The sequence below is a fragment of the Saccostrea cucullata genome, unplaced genomic scaffold, assembly GCF_032062105.1.
Source record: "Saccostrea cucullata isolate Sc308-1 unplaced genomic scaffold, CSIRO_AGI_Scuc_v1 ctg2139, whole genome shotgun sequence".
Lineage (NCBI taxonomy): Eukaryota > Metazoa > Mollusca > Bivalvia > Ostreida > Ostreidae > Saccostrea > Saccostrea cuccullata.
Genome location: NW_026926647.1, coordinates 19,705 through 33,260, shown reverse-complemented (window position 1 = coordinate 33,260; position 13,556 = coordinate 19,705). Strand labels below are relative to the sequence as shown.

At 31.5% G+C, this 13,556-nt stretch overlaps 1 protein-coding gene across 1 annotated transcript; it reads left to right on the top strand.

The window, feature by feature from the left end:
* The first annotated feature begins 2,092 nt into the window (after positions 1 to 2,092).
* Positions 2,093 to 12,089, top strand: LOC134272297 (acid-sensing ion channel 4-B-like). Its single transcript, XM_062754542.1, has 8 exons — positions 2,093 to 2,364; positions 6,119 to 6,680; positions 8,589 to 8,687; positions 9,164 to 9,344; positions 10,095 to 10,151; positions 10,423 to 10,573; positions 11,243 to 11,334; positions 11,828 to 12,089. The coding sequence occupies exons 1-8, from the start codon at positions 2,093 to 2,095 to the stop codon at positions 11,956 to 11,958; spliced, it is 1,545 nt and encodes a 514-aa protein (XP_062610526.1). The 3' UTR covers positions 11,959 to 12,089.
* Positions 12,090 to 13,556: the final 1,467 nt, after the last annotated feature.

Here is a 13,556-nt window from a genome sequence, read left to right as displayed (position 1 = left end):
TTGTTTAGATATACATTCAGTGTTGAGTTGTTCTTTACTGCCTTATGTAAAATACATAGAAGGATATTATTTACAGGTTTTTGGATATTCAGGAAATATCTTGAAATTTTAAGAATACAGTTGTTGTTTCTTATTAGTCATATATTTTTAAATCATTCCATAAGCTGCACCCTTGTAATTCTACCCCATGGCGGGGCCCTTGCTGACTGGTCAGTTTTCTAGTTACTGTCTAGTTTGTAGTGTATGTAAGAGCATCAACGAGAGTTGGAAACGCGGGATAATTTGCATAACATGGGCGACTCCAGCATTTTTAGCCATAGGCCAAGAAAGACAGGTAAAGACCCCTTTAACTTAAATCCTTTACTGAGCATAGAAACAAAGAGCTGAAACCTTTTATGAAGCATGATAAACAAGAAGTAAAATTTCAATTACGAATTTGCTTAGCAGCTAAAAATTGTATTTTAGTATTTGCTAAATGATTTTTAGAAGTTTTATTCATACCAACCCTATACTCGGCATTCACTGCGTCTGAACAGTGAACGATCTTTTTCCTTGCTAATTAATTCAGTCTACAATTAAGTATTTTTTAAAAGCTGTCGATCTTTTGCATTGTAAAACAACATTTCTGCATGTGTATTAAACGACAAAGAATGCCAACGGTAAATGCATCTTAATTAATGGAACAAATACTTTTATTATTACTTTCTCACATTATCCTAACAGATCAATTTCTTGTATTGTCTGTAAGATATGTAAAAATATAGGTCTTTAAACATGCAAACGCTTTACCGTCAATGATACATAAAGGCATTATTTGTAGTTCTGCAAAAAACTTAACATTTTTATTGTTAATAATGCATAAAGGTTTTTTTGCAATATCATAAATGTAATTGTGAAAAACAAAACAAACAATTCAAATGTTACAGATCCACGAGCGTATTATTGTAACATTGCTAATGTAGTCCTTTAACCAAACAAAACTTTTAACTGAATGTAATGAATGCAGAAAAAAGTATTATTGTAACATCAAAGATGTTTTCTTTTAAAATTGATTTCAATGGTCAGTGTTTTTGGATGATCCGCTTAATTAACCAATCAATTACGGCGGAGGCAAATATTTGAAACGACAATCAAGCCCTGTTTGTATCAAATAGATTCGTCTATTACTCAAACCTGTAAATCAATAAGGCTTAGCTCTAATTTTAATTTACAATGCTTAAATGTCCTGGAATCTGAGTGGATCTGTCCATTCCTTCTCTTCAGTTGGATCCAGGAAATAGTTTCAAGTATGCAATGAAGATACAGGTAATATGAATATTTAAACAGTATATTATAAAAAATTTAGTTTTTTCAGCATAATTGTAAAATAAATTTAAAATGGGAAAACAGGATTTAATAGATAAAAAGATTTTTTTCCTTATCTTATATAGATCAATTTAATGGCAATGGTAAAGTTTAAAAAGCTATATTTTACTTAAATGGGCTGGGGGTTGTGGCCATTTTCAGACCTCCTGTCTTGACCTTTTTTAGAAGAAGAGCTCCATATAAAGATATACAAAAATGATCAAATTTTAAAATTAAATTGTATGAAATTTCTATTTGTCAAATGATAGTTGACAGCTTAAGATACCATATATAAAAAATTAGTTTTAAAACTTAAATGTATTGCAAAATGATATTTGACAGCTTTAGATATCATAAAAAAATAAGTTAAATCTGATGGTTAATTTCAATAATTTGTTAACCCCAAGCCTCCTTAACTACTTTATTTCAATAATTTGAGAAAAAAATACTATTGCCAAATTTGATTTCCAATTTTTAGAAATAAACAACGAAATTTAGAATAAGAAGGCGTGTGAAGTTTATTGAGTAAATAATGTTTTCTTTTCTTTTCTTTCAGTTGTCACAGAAGTTTTATCTATTTGTTAACCATACATAGCAAATATCATTCAACAAAGTATGCTGTTTATCCTAAATTATTATATCTTATTCTTAAACTTAGAAGACGAGTTTTTCATTTCATTACGGATCAATATAAAAATTCTTTGGAAATACATGTGACATAAAACTTTAATTTTAGGTGTAAAACAAAATGAAGACTATACTTGTCCAACCTTTAACAAACACGGGAAATAAAAGAAATCAAGATGTGAGAAAAATTAGTCCTCACGTGTTTCATGTTTCGGATAATCCAAATCAAACGCTTCCGGAACCGGAAGTAATTGATGGACCCGTGGTAAATGAGAGCGAAAAGATATGTCCGGATGATGGGAACATACAGGAACTCTGGAATGACTTCCGGGACAACACGACGATGCACGGACTGAAAAATGCCAATCTTAGACAGCGATACAGGCTACGATGGTAAGCATCGACTTTCTAATATATAAATTGTAAAAGAATTAAAGGGCAAATGTTGAATCCGAAGACATACAAGGATCATGAGGATAACGAATAGTAATCAAACTCACAAATCAATTTAAAACAATACAAATCGGGAACATGTGGAGATAACGATCAGTATTCAAGATCAAAAGTCCAGAAAACAATACATAATAGGACCAGAGCAAACATGGACTTCCATAACATCAGAGGTGGAATCAGGTGCCATGGAGGAGTAAGCATCCCCTGCTGACCGGACACACCCACCATGTACTCCTTGTCATGATCGGAAAATAATGGAAAAATCTGTCGTCAATTCATTTTATAAATAATGGACTAACAATTTGTATGAAAAACGTCAGTAAGCATTTGACTCCATGATAAATTGTATTTGCTGATAAGGTCATTGTATCGGCCATAGAATTTTCGAAATAATGACTTTAAAAGAGACTACTGACTTTCTTGTTTCATCAATTTGTTTGTTAGTAATTTTCCTTGATTTAGAAATTGTTCATACGTAGAGCATTCTCTTGCGTATCGAATCAACTGAGATATATAAACTCTGTATGCAGGTGATGAAGGTACATGTATATTGCTGCATAAGTAATGGAAGTTGGCGATTGAAAAGTATAAGTCATCACTTTAATCACAGAGTTTGGTTGTTACTTTACCATCTTTTATCTTTTATCTCAAACTCACCGAGGTATATCGTATCGACATGAGAATGGAAATTCCATTGTTAATTGACAATACGTCGTCGATATATCTGAATGTCGATTTGAAGGCCACAGCAAGTGTTTGTTCTTTTCACGTATAGGATTTTGGACAAGTTCTGCTTCATATGAATACAAAATAGGTCTGCTAATAACAGGGCGCAATAGGTACCCATGGGAATTCAAATAGATTGTTGCAAGACCTGATCTCCAAAAACCACATACGATAGATATTGTCAATCATTAACGTAAGCATTTTTTTCATGTCAACTTCAGTGTGTTTGTGTGTATAATCAAAATGTTTTTTAACAAAATAATTTTTAAATGTCCAATGACAAGGTAAGTAAATTTACTAGTTCCCTTTTTATTGTAAAAGCAGCTGTCAATGCTATCAAAAACCAGGACTTTAATTAAGGATATCCGATCCTCAGCCAGGAAGGATTACTCCAAAAATTAATATTTGATTTGAAATACATCAAAATGAAGCTTGAAAATGAAATTTTTACATGCAACAATTTTCATTTTATTCATCTTTATAAGATTCAATGTTTTTGGAAGTCTTAGAAAAAATCTCATAAAAGTTGACATTTGTACTCTATAAGAGAAAAAAAAATCAATACAGTTTTAGAGAAATAAGATTTTCTTGAATCCAGCCTTAGATACCAATTTGATGCTATTATCATGATATAAAATAAGAAGTGTCAGTGATTTGTGGTGTCTAGCAATGATAGCAAAAACCTTTTACACTATGTATTATAGAATACATGACGGAAATACAAGATAAAGAATACCAAATAAGTATAAAAAATCATGACAATTTCTCTGAATGCTTGGATACCTATCGTTTTTTAACTTAAAATATATTTGTTGATCAATTTGCGATTAAAAAATGCATTGCTGATATTCCAATTCGCTTTTTCTGCAAAAATATTGGAGAATTGACAATTTTCCCTATATAATATGATTAACTTTAATGTTTAACTTTAAAGAAAAACTGTGGATAAATTTACCTAACTTTATGGATTCAGAGATACTTTTATGAGTATTTTTGATTACTTAACTGCTAATTTTATAAACCTGAGGATCGGACTACCTTAATCCCTCGAAATAGTTTTGTATAAAGTTGAAAAGCTGTTGATTTTGGTAAAATCTTGTGATTTCAAATTGTTCAAAAGTTCTTGGGGATTATTAAGTATCCACATTTGATTTACACCACTTCTTGAATATTGTTGCACAGAGTACTCTTGAAGTTTTTACTTCATTACTGTTATTATCTTAGTGAAGAGTAAAGAAAGAGGCTTGGTTGAAATTTTACTGGAACCTACTATGTATCTTTGTATGTGAGGATTCTTATTAAGTTTCGGAATCCAATATAGATATGGTAGTTCATATTCAATTTGCATGGTTCCTTGGGATCTTAAAAATATTCAAAACTGACACATGATTTAGAAGAATGCCTGCCTTAGAAAGGGAACTATGAGCATAAGTTGGACTACCACTTGTAGAATTAAATCAAAGTTTTTCTAAAATGCAGTTTATATAATGAGCCTTACAAACGAAGACAATGTTGTTACCTGCTGTGTCAGCAGGGACCAGTACGTATTGATCATGTAATCTGTCTAATTTTTGTTTCACTTCTGGATTATTGAATACAGGAGGATATAGATGGTATTCTTATTACCCCTAAACTTTTTAATACGAGATTGTAACATAGATCTGGAACATTTTATTCATTCTGACGAAGTGTCAACGTCTTGTTTTTCATATCTGCATGGCCCATCGCCTGGCGTAATCTTCAACAAAATTCATAATATTTATGTAATTCCGACGCCAGTTGAAGGATCGGGATTTTCTATAATTAGGACCCTTGAAAATAAATGTTCTCAGATCTTCATTATTAACAATATTTACGTCACCAGCAGTCCAGCAAAACTATAGTTATAGGGTTATGATATGTTATGAAGTGCGTACATGAAGTTTTTCGATATGAATGCTTATATTAAAATTGTAGCCGTATTTTGCGAGTGTCATTAAAATACCAAAGGGTCGATTTTCCTATATCTTTTTGACATAGGCTACCCATTGTATAAAATTATTGTTTTCAAATGTACTTATAGCCAAAAACACATGTTAATTCCCAAATATTGAAATTGAAATAGAAAAAAATCCAAAGATGTTGGTCTCTACCTTATCCTTAAAATATCTTGAATTGCATTTCCAGTTTAGTTGATCTTGATTTATTACCATCTTTGAATTCTGTAGAGTTATACGAATCTATTAAAGTGGGATTCAGTTTCTATTAAACAACACCTATCTCAATTTACTGATTTAAATGATACCTTATGCCAAATCAATCAACTCTCATATCACTACTTGTCAACATTGATGACCGTTTGAAGCCTTCATCTCATATTTTATTAATGTTATTGCATCCTGAATTTCAACCTCTGTTTCGTCTGAAGTGAGATCAAATGACTCTAGTACCAAACAACTATACACTCACATAATTTGACTTTATCATAGTATTCAATACCAACTGTTAAATAGAATACAAAAGAACAAAAATATACCACTAATTAATGAGTAGATAGTCCTATTTGGAATATATGAATTTAATTTTTTTTCCAACGTAAAAATGTTTTTTTTAAGTCTTTGAACGTCATGATGTAATAGGTAAAACAAAACAAAAAAATGGACAAGTATCTTGTGTAGTGCAAAGGAGCAATTTTCGTTTTTATATTTCACAAATGCGTCACACATGTACATTCTTTTTTGAATGTTTAAGAAAGGACAAATCACTCGATTTAATTAAACAGACTTCGTAGGGTCGAATTTTCGTTTGTTTTATTTCGTGGTTGGAGAATTGTTGAGTAGTAATGCATTTGGAATTTTACATTTCGTTGTGGTCATGAATTTGAGGGTTTCTCCATACCCGAAAACAACGAAAATAAACTCCCAACGAAAATTCGTGATTTCTCAGTAATATACTAAAGCTTTACAATATATGTGCTTTTTCTTAACAGTGGTATATGGGCCGTTGCATTGCTTGCTATGGGATCATTCCTGGTGTACACGACGTATGAGCAATTTACCAACTACTTCAAATATCCAACCATCACCAACACTCATGTGCAGACGGAAAGTAGTGTAAAATTTCCGGCCGTCACTCTCTGCAGCGCTTCTTCATTAAAGAGAGAAGCCCTTCCCAAGATCCTCAATCTTGAATACTTTCTTCTAACGGAGAGTGTGATTGGTGGCTTTTTTCCTAGGTTGAATTTAAGCCAATCAGAATATTCGGACTACCATCTTCCACGAAATGCATCATGGGTAAATGAAACATCGAACAAAGTAGAAGATTTATTTCTTTACTGCTTCTTTGAGGGAGAGTCAAAAGATTGTCATGACGTGATGAAACCAATTGTTACAAAATTAGGAGTTTGTTACACATTTAATAGTCGGGAGTATGTTGAAGAAAATAATCACATTGTGACATCACGAACCGGAAGCTCGTCAGGTTTACAGCTATATCTCAAGGTTGATCAACAGAACTTTGTCTACAACGATATCATGGCTGCGGGAATAAAGGTATACATAAAAAAGGATTATGGTATATATATTGGCCAAGATCGTTTTAATCTATTTTTTATTACATGTACTTAAATTGTCTTATTTATTACCATTATCATATATAGTTTCGCATTCATATTATTTTTATCTGGACATGCATAAATAACTTTTTTGGTTAATAATTCCGGTGTTCCCCGATTATGACAAGGAATACACGGCAGGTGTGACCTGTCGGCAGGGGATTCTTATTCCTCCATTGCACCTGATTCCACATCTGATGTTTTGGAGGTTCATGTTTGGTCTGCTCTTAATTTGTATTGTTTAATACACGTCTGAGCTTGAATACGGTTCGTTATCTCCATATTTTTCATTTAATGTGACAACAGTTGAAAAGATTAAGTGTTTACAGTCGTAAACATAATTCATTGAATACTGATATGACAGGCTGCTGGACAGAACGGAGAAACTGAGTTCCTGAAGTTTAGATAAACAGAAGCAACGTTCTATTTATTATAATAGTTTCCCCTTCTTTAATGCTTTTCTAATATCCTATAAAAACTAATCGGAGTGTATTCAAAGGTACTCTTAACTATGAAATAATAGTATTTTTATTTCATTCACTAAATTACCGGGGTACTTGAAAGCCTTTCAGAAAATTCATTGCAGCATTTACTGACAATATTATTTTCAGAAATATAAACGCAATCCAATTTGAAGTCATTCGGTGCATTCTTTGAGATTTATTTACAGAACGAATTGGATGAGTTAATAAATATGATATACTAGGATATTTACCTTTTAAGCCTATATTTTTTTTTGTGTTTGTCTACAGCCACATCAACGGGATAACTTGAAAGGATAATTATGTGAATATTTACATCAATAGCCTCAATATAGAATAAAGTGAATAAAGAACTCTGTTACTAAACTTATAATATAATTTGATGAGAACTAGATACCGTGAAACTAATTTCTTTCTTTAAAAGATACAATCGTCTTCTCCGTCTAACTGTGAAATATAAAAACTCAAAGACAGAAACAAAAAAAAATATTCAAACAAACACACTCTCATAATAAATTTTATCTTGTGACCCCCCCCCCCCCCAATATTCAGTAAACTAAAAATACGGAAATCTAAATCGAACACCAATAGGTTTCAAGAAACCGTTAGTATATGGAATTTTGGAAATCTGGAGCTCTTTATGATATCTTTATATAATATTCCTTATGTTTTTTTTTGTTGAAGGCTCAAAACATGACATCTACGTACGATGTTTGTCTTTGAACAGATAGATCTGCGTTGAAATAAAATCATGAACAGTTAGACCAACCTTATTATAATTAACAAGATTGTTGCCTGAATGATATTTTAAATATTGACATGCATTCATTATGACCAGAATGTCAAAATGATCAAGGGTATTAATTCCTTACGATAACATTTGTAATATTTAGGGACAGTTAATCAATGAAATCTTTATTATTTTTAATAATTAGTCCCTCAAGGTATTTATTTTATCAATGGGATTTCCATTGCTTTTGTTAGGTACCCGGTACTTTAAAATGCTTTATCAATGATGTTCATTAATCGTCGATTAAAAATCAATCAGCAAATTAGTTTAAACATTGAATATCAATACTTGCAATTAATTAACTTAAAGAGGTCGAGACAACTAGTCAATAGGTCTATAAATGCGTTCAAAAGATGAGAGTTATTTAAGGAATCTCTGTTTAGTTAGTACAGCATCAATAATAGTTGGAAACGATTTACATGCATATTAGGCCTTATCTCCCATTGTATCTGCAAGCGATATATATACATTCCCGTAGAATGATCAAGAAATCAATTCAACTAACTTTCAGAGTTATCACAGAGAAAAAATATTGGTTTTCACATTGTTATTTTAACATTGTTTTTATGTTCAGGTTGTAATCCATGATCAGAACGAGGAACCGGATGTCGTTGACAAAGGCTTCATGATTTCTCCTGGCTTCTCTACGTTTGCCTCCATTCATAAAACAGAAGTAGGTCTTAACTTTTCTCAAACAAAAAGACTCAACAGGATACAGTTTTCCAGTAAAGAATTATCTATCAATGTACCTCTGAAAAAAAAAACTCCTAAAATAAAGATACATGCATATTGTTTATTGATTACAAAAGAGCAACAAAATGTGTAAACTTATAATTACAGGCCATACGATCATGGCGTAAGAATACAAACAAGATCAAGATCATATTCAACATTAATCAATTTATTTCCATGAATCTGCTTGATTGTTATTGTCATTTTAACAGATACTAATTTTTATTGAACAGATATACAGATGTCAACTTAATTTTTCTAGGTTGATTTATCTATTATTAGTTAAAACGAAGCTTTACCTCTACTTGATTTCTCTTGGTTGATTTATCTATAAGTTAGAATGAAGCTTTAATCTTTGCAAAGTAACATTTGATTAAGATGAAAGACTCTATAACTTTTTTTCTTTCGTTTATGAAGTATCATTACTTGCCAAGCCCATATAAGATAAATGGAGACCAGTTCTGTCTGAACACAAAATCTGCAGCCTTTACAAATCCACTGACGCTCTATGACGTGTACAGCAAAAGCGCGTGCATGATGGAGTGTAAACAAAATCACGTGATCAAACTATGTGGATGCAGGTCACCATTTGATAAAGGTATGTATGGGTATGTATGGGAATGTTTAATTTAAATTCGCTTATGTTTGTAAGTTATAAATTCCAGTTTGGCACATGTACATGTTTAGTTCTGCATAGCATGAATGTGAGTTTTTATATATGTGCGGCTTGTTTGTTATGTCATACAACCATACCTCGAGGCACAACAAACAAATTCTATTATTCTATTATTTAAATTCTTGTTATTCAATGCCTTTAAAAATAAAGGATAAATTATTAATTGTGAAATATCTCAAGAACAATCAAAAATGTAATTGTTAGGCCATTGAATTGTCGATCGATGGATTTTTTCATGTTTCTACTAGTTCGTGAGTTATCCTTAAATATCGAAAACAATTTGAAGTACTAGTACTGCAGTTGAAATTCATTGAAAAAAATCTTTTTATTCTTCATTTATTCTTCATTCGTTAAAATGTGATGCGGCTGGTGTCACCGGTCGGCAGAGGATGCTCAATTCCACATGGCATCTGATCCCATCCCACCTCTGATGTTTTAGAGGTCTTTGTTTGTCCTGCTGGTGTTTTGTAATGTTTCATGATCTTTTAAGCAGGAATACTGTTCGTTATATCCACATATTTCATCTCATCATTTAGCTGTATTTTTGTCTAAGCTAGATTTCTGTTTATAGACGGGAAACACGATTCTGTGTAATCCTGGTAAAGAATTTACTGTATTTTTTGGAGAGAAACATAACCAATTCTAGTACTTTTGAAATTCTTTTCTTTGCAGGAAAAGAAACCATATGTTCGCTTGCAAAAATGTCAACGTGCTACGATGTTGAAAGCGGTACGAGAAAAGATTTGACTTCTACCTTTTTTTTTTAAATTTGTTTAAGGACTTCAACATATTCACATCCTTATTACATGCATTGAATTTCACTGTTTTCTTTAAAATGAGCATTTTTATATAATTGATAAAGTGTAACTATTTAAAAAAAATCATTATAAATTATTATTAATTTAGTGATTAATTGTTTATTAATAAATAATAGATTATTGATAATTATTAAGAATTAATCAATAAAAAAATTTTCAGTTTTGTTGCCTTGTCTTAACAGAGAAATTTGACAAAAATAGCACCGCCCAACATCTTTGCGCATGCACAGTCGAATGTGAGTACAGTGAATATTACGCACGATTATCAACAGGATATTTTCCCGCTATGAATTACCAGGCCGTTCTCTCTCAAATGGGATTTACCAATTTTCGGTAAGTGCTTTTGATTATTAATTAAATTAATTAATTGAGTGTTATATATTTTATTTTATTTTTATTTTGTCGTGAAAGTATTTAATTGCATAATGGTCTTCACGAAAAAAGAAAGGAGAATGAAGAGATGAACGAAGTGAACGTAGAAGGAGAATATTTCCTAGTTTTATTCTGAAGAACATTGTTTAAATATATCGATTTATTTGATGTCAAATAACAATGAAGGTTTCATATACCGATGAGGGAAACGACATTGATGTATACTGTACGATAGAAATGTTCGCTCCAGTTTTATTTTCGCTCCTGCGCTTTACTCACAGTTGTGCAAATAAATAATGGACGAATTCAAGGATTACAGAAATATGTCTTAAATAGGCTTTAAATTGGGCGAAAATCAAACATTTCGAAATTGTCTGCAAGTGCAACACAGGGCGAAATTAACCCAGTATATATAATTTATGAAAGTATTACGTGTATAATTAAGTAATAGACAGTTTGGTATCTGATAAAACTTGCTATCTAGTTACGTCTGATTTCTAGTAAAAGACATTGTAAAGCAAAATTTGATATCTGGTAAAAGTGAGAATTTGAAATCCATTGATACATAGCTATAGAAAAGTTTGAAATATATTAGACTTTTGTTCACTTTTTATTAACCTGTGATCACAGGGACACCTATATGGAACTAGCAATTTATTTCGAGTCCTTGGGATACTTGAAAGTGGAACAGGTACCGGAATACAGTTTTGGAGATATTGTGGGTACGTCATTCATTTGTTACGCAGTGCATTAAATTATTTTGATAATAATTAAATTACCTGGATTGTTATGCCGGTAGTACATGTAGTATTAAACTGTTTTTGCAATACTTTTGTCGTTATAAAATGCAGCTACTCTTATTCCACCCTCAGCTTGGAAGAAATTATAATAGTGAAATGTAATGTTGTTTTGAAAAACCTAACAATTGAAATTTAATGTGTATCTAGTATATTATTTTTCATTATCCATATCGCAAAAACAAGAAAGAGTCGATCGTGACTCGGCATTGAATCCAAAGGTTTGAGATGAAAAACAGAACTTACTGAAGACCAGCTCCATGACATGAAATCTTGAAAATAGAAAAAAAGTTATAAAAATTCACATATTAATATAAGACATAATCTATGAGCGAGTTCATTCGTTTCTTTTATCAAGATTTTATTTTACTTTTAATGAAATTAAAATAAAATTATTATGAATGATTTACATTTACAGGTATTTTAGGTGGTCAGATGGGAATATTTCTCGGCGCTAGTCTGTTGACTCTGATGGAACTGATAGAGTTTATTCTATTGTCGCCTTTGGTTGTCGGAAAACGAGTGTATCAAAGAGTCTCTAAGAAATAATGCGACATTGTATGATAACTGAATAACAATATACGGATTTTTTTTGCATTATATCAATCTGCACTGATGATAAACATTTTGATTGATTTACTGTTTTAATAATTTGATTTCATATTTTACTACGGTATCACCAGTAGAAATTAAGAAATTAAGAGTTTTTTTTTATTTGGCTTGTTTCCAAATTTTTTCATACATGTATTTATTATTTTGACTGGCAACTAAACCATGCATTTGTTGTAAAAAAAGAAGAAATCCTAGGAATAATTCAAAATTTTCCGAAAATGTTTTGATAGAAAACGAAACTTATTTTAGCAAATCGACATTTTGGCAAACAAGTATTTTATACACACCTAAAGCATGTATCACAGTGTAGTAGATTAGAATAATCAAGAATATCATCATAGAGCATATGCCTACAATTAAGATTTTCTAGGAAAGATTTGTCGGCCTATCTATTTTACTTAAAACAAAAATGTTCAGATGAACAAATGAAATAAAAGATGTTATACAACAATAAATGTATCGAACCATACTCTCACAAAATATCCTTGAATTTGTACTGATTATTTGGCAAATACCTTTAGTATCAATCTAACATATTGCCTACCTCAGCAGATGAAAAATTAAACGAAAAATGTGGATATATATAACCAATACTCTTCAGACTCTAACTTTCATTTAACAACAAAATTGGAGCAGGGTAGACACAGAACTCTAAAACATCATAGTTGGGGTCAGGTGTCATGGAGGAGTAAGCATCCCCTGCCGACCTGTAACACCCACCATGTACTCCTTGTCTTGATCGGGAAAGAACTTTTATTAACACAGGTTGCCAGTCAAATACGAGTAGTCTGTAAATGGATCGTCGAAAGTAGTGTTGATACTTTTATAATTTACACTTTGAACTGTAGGCAGCGAACTGTTCAATTGATGTATTATGATGTACATGTAGGTCATGTTTTAACTGTATTGAAACTTTGTTGATTTTTTTTAAGTAATATACATTAGAATCCTTTTTGTTGTATGTACTATTTTTAAGTTTCCAGTTTTGAATTACTAACCAGATTGAAGACTTTTTAATAATTATTTTTCTATTAAATATGCTACAGTAAAACTCGTTTAGTACGAACACGAATATAGCGAATTCACGAATATACCGAAGTTATCTTGGATCCCCAGCTATGTGAACTTAACGTATTCCTTATACGGATATAACGAATTATGGATATAGCGAAGTAATTTTATAGGTCCCCGTGACTTCTATATTACCGAGTTTTACTGTATATAAGAAAAGAATGACACAAATGATCATAGATCCATACGCCGTCTCCAACATTTGAAATATGAAGATAATTATCAGTTTTCAGGCTCAAAACAATACAGATTTGGAGAACAGCAAACACGGACCTCTAAAAACATAAGCAGTGAGATCTGGTGCCACTGAGGAATGAACATCCCTTGCCTACAGGTCACAATCAATGTGTGCTTCTTGTCCTGATTGGGCGAAAGATAAATCCTTAAAAAAAAAATGCAGTGTGCCAAAAAATGGCCTAATACATAGAATGAAAAACACCATTCATCGCCGTAAACCAAGGCCA

Excerpts from the sequence above, each read along its gene's own strand:
- LOC134272297 (XM_062754542.1), top strand. The coding sequence starts at position 2,093 with ATGAAGACTATACTTGTCCAACCTTTAACAAACACGGGAAATAAAAGA. Across the intron at positions 9,345-10,094 it reads CAGGTCACCATTTGATAAAG|GAAAAGAAACCATATGTTCG; the intron begins GTATGTATGGGT and ends TTTTCTTTGCAG. Across the intron at positions 10,574-11,242 it reads ATGGGATTTACCAATTTTCG|GGACACCTATATGGAACTAG; the intron begins GTAAGTGCTTTT and ends CTGTGATCACAG.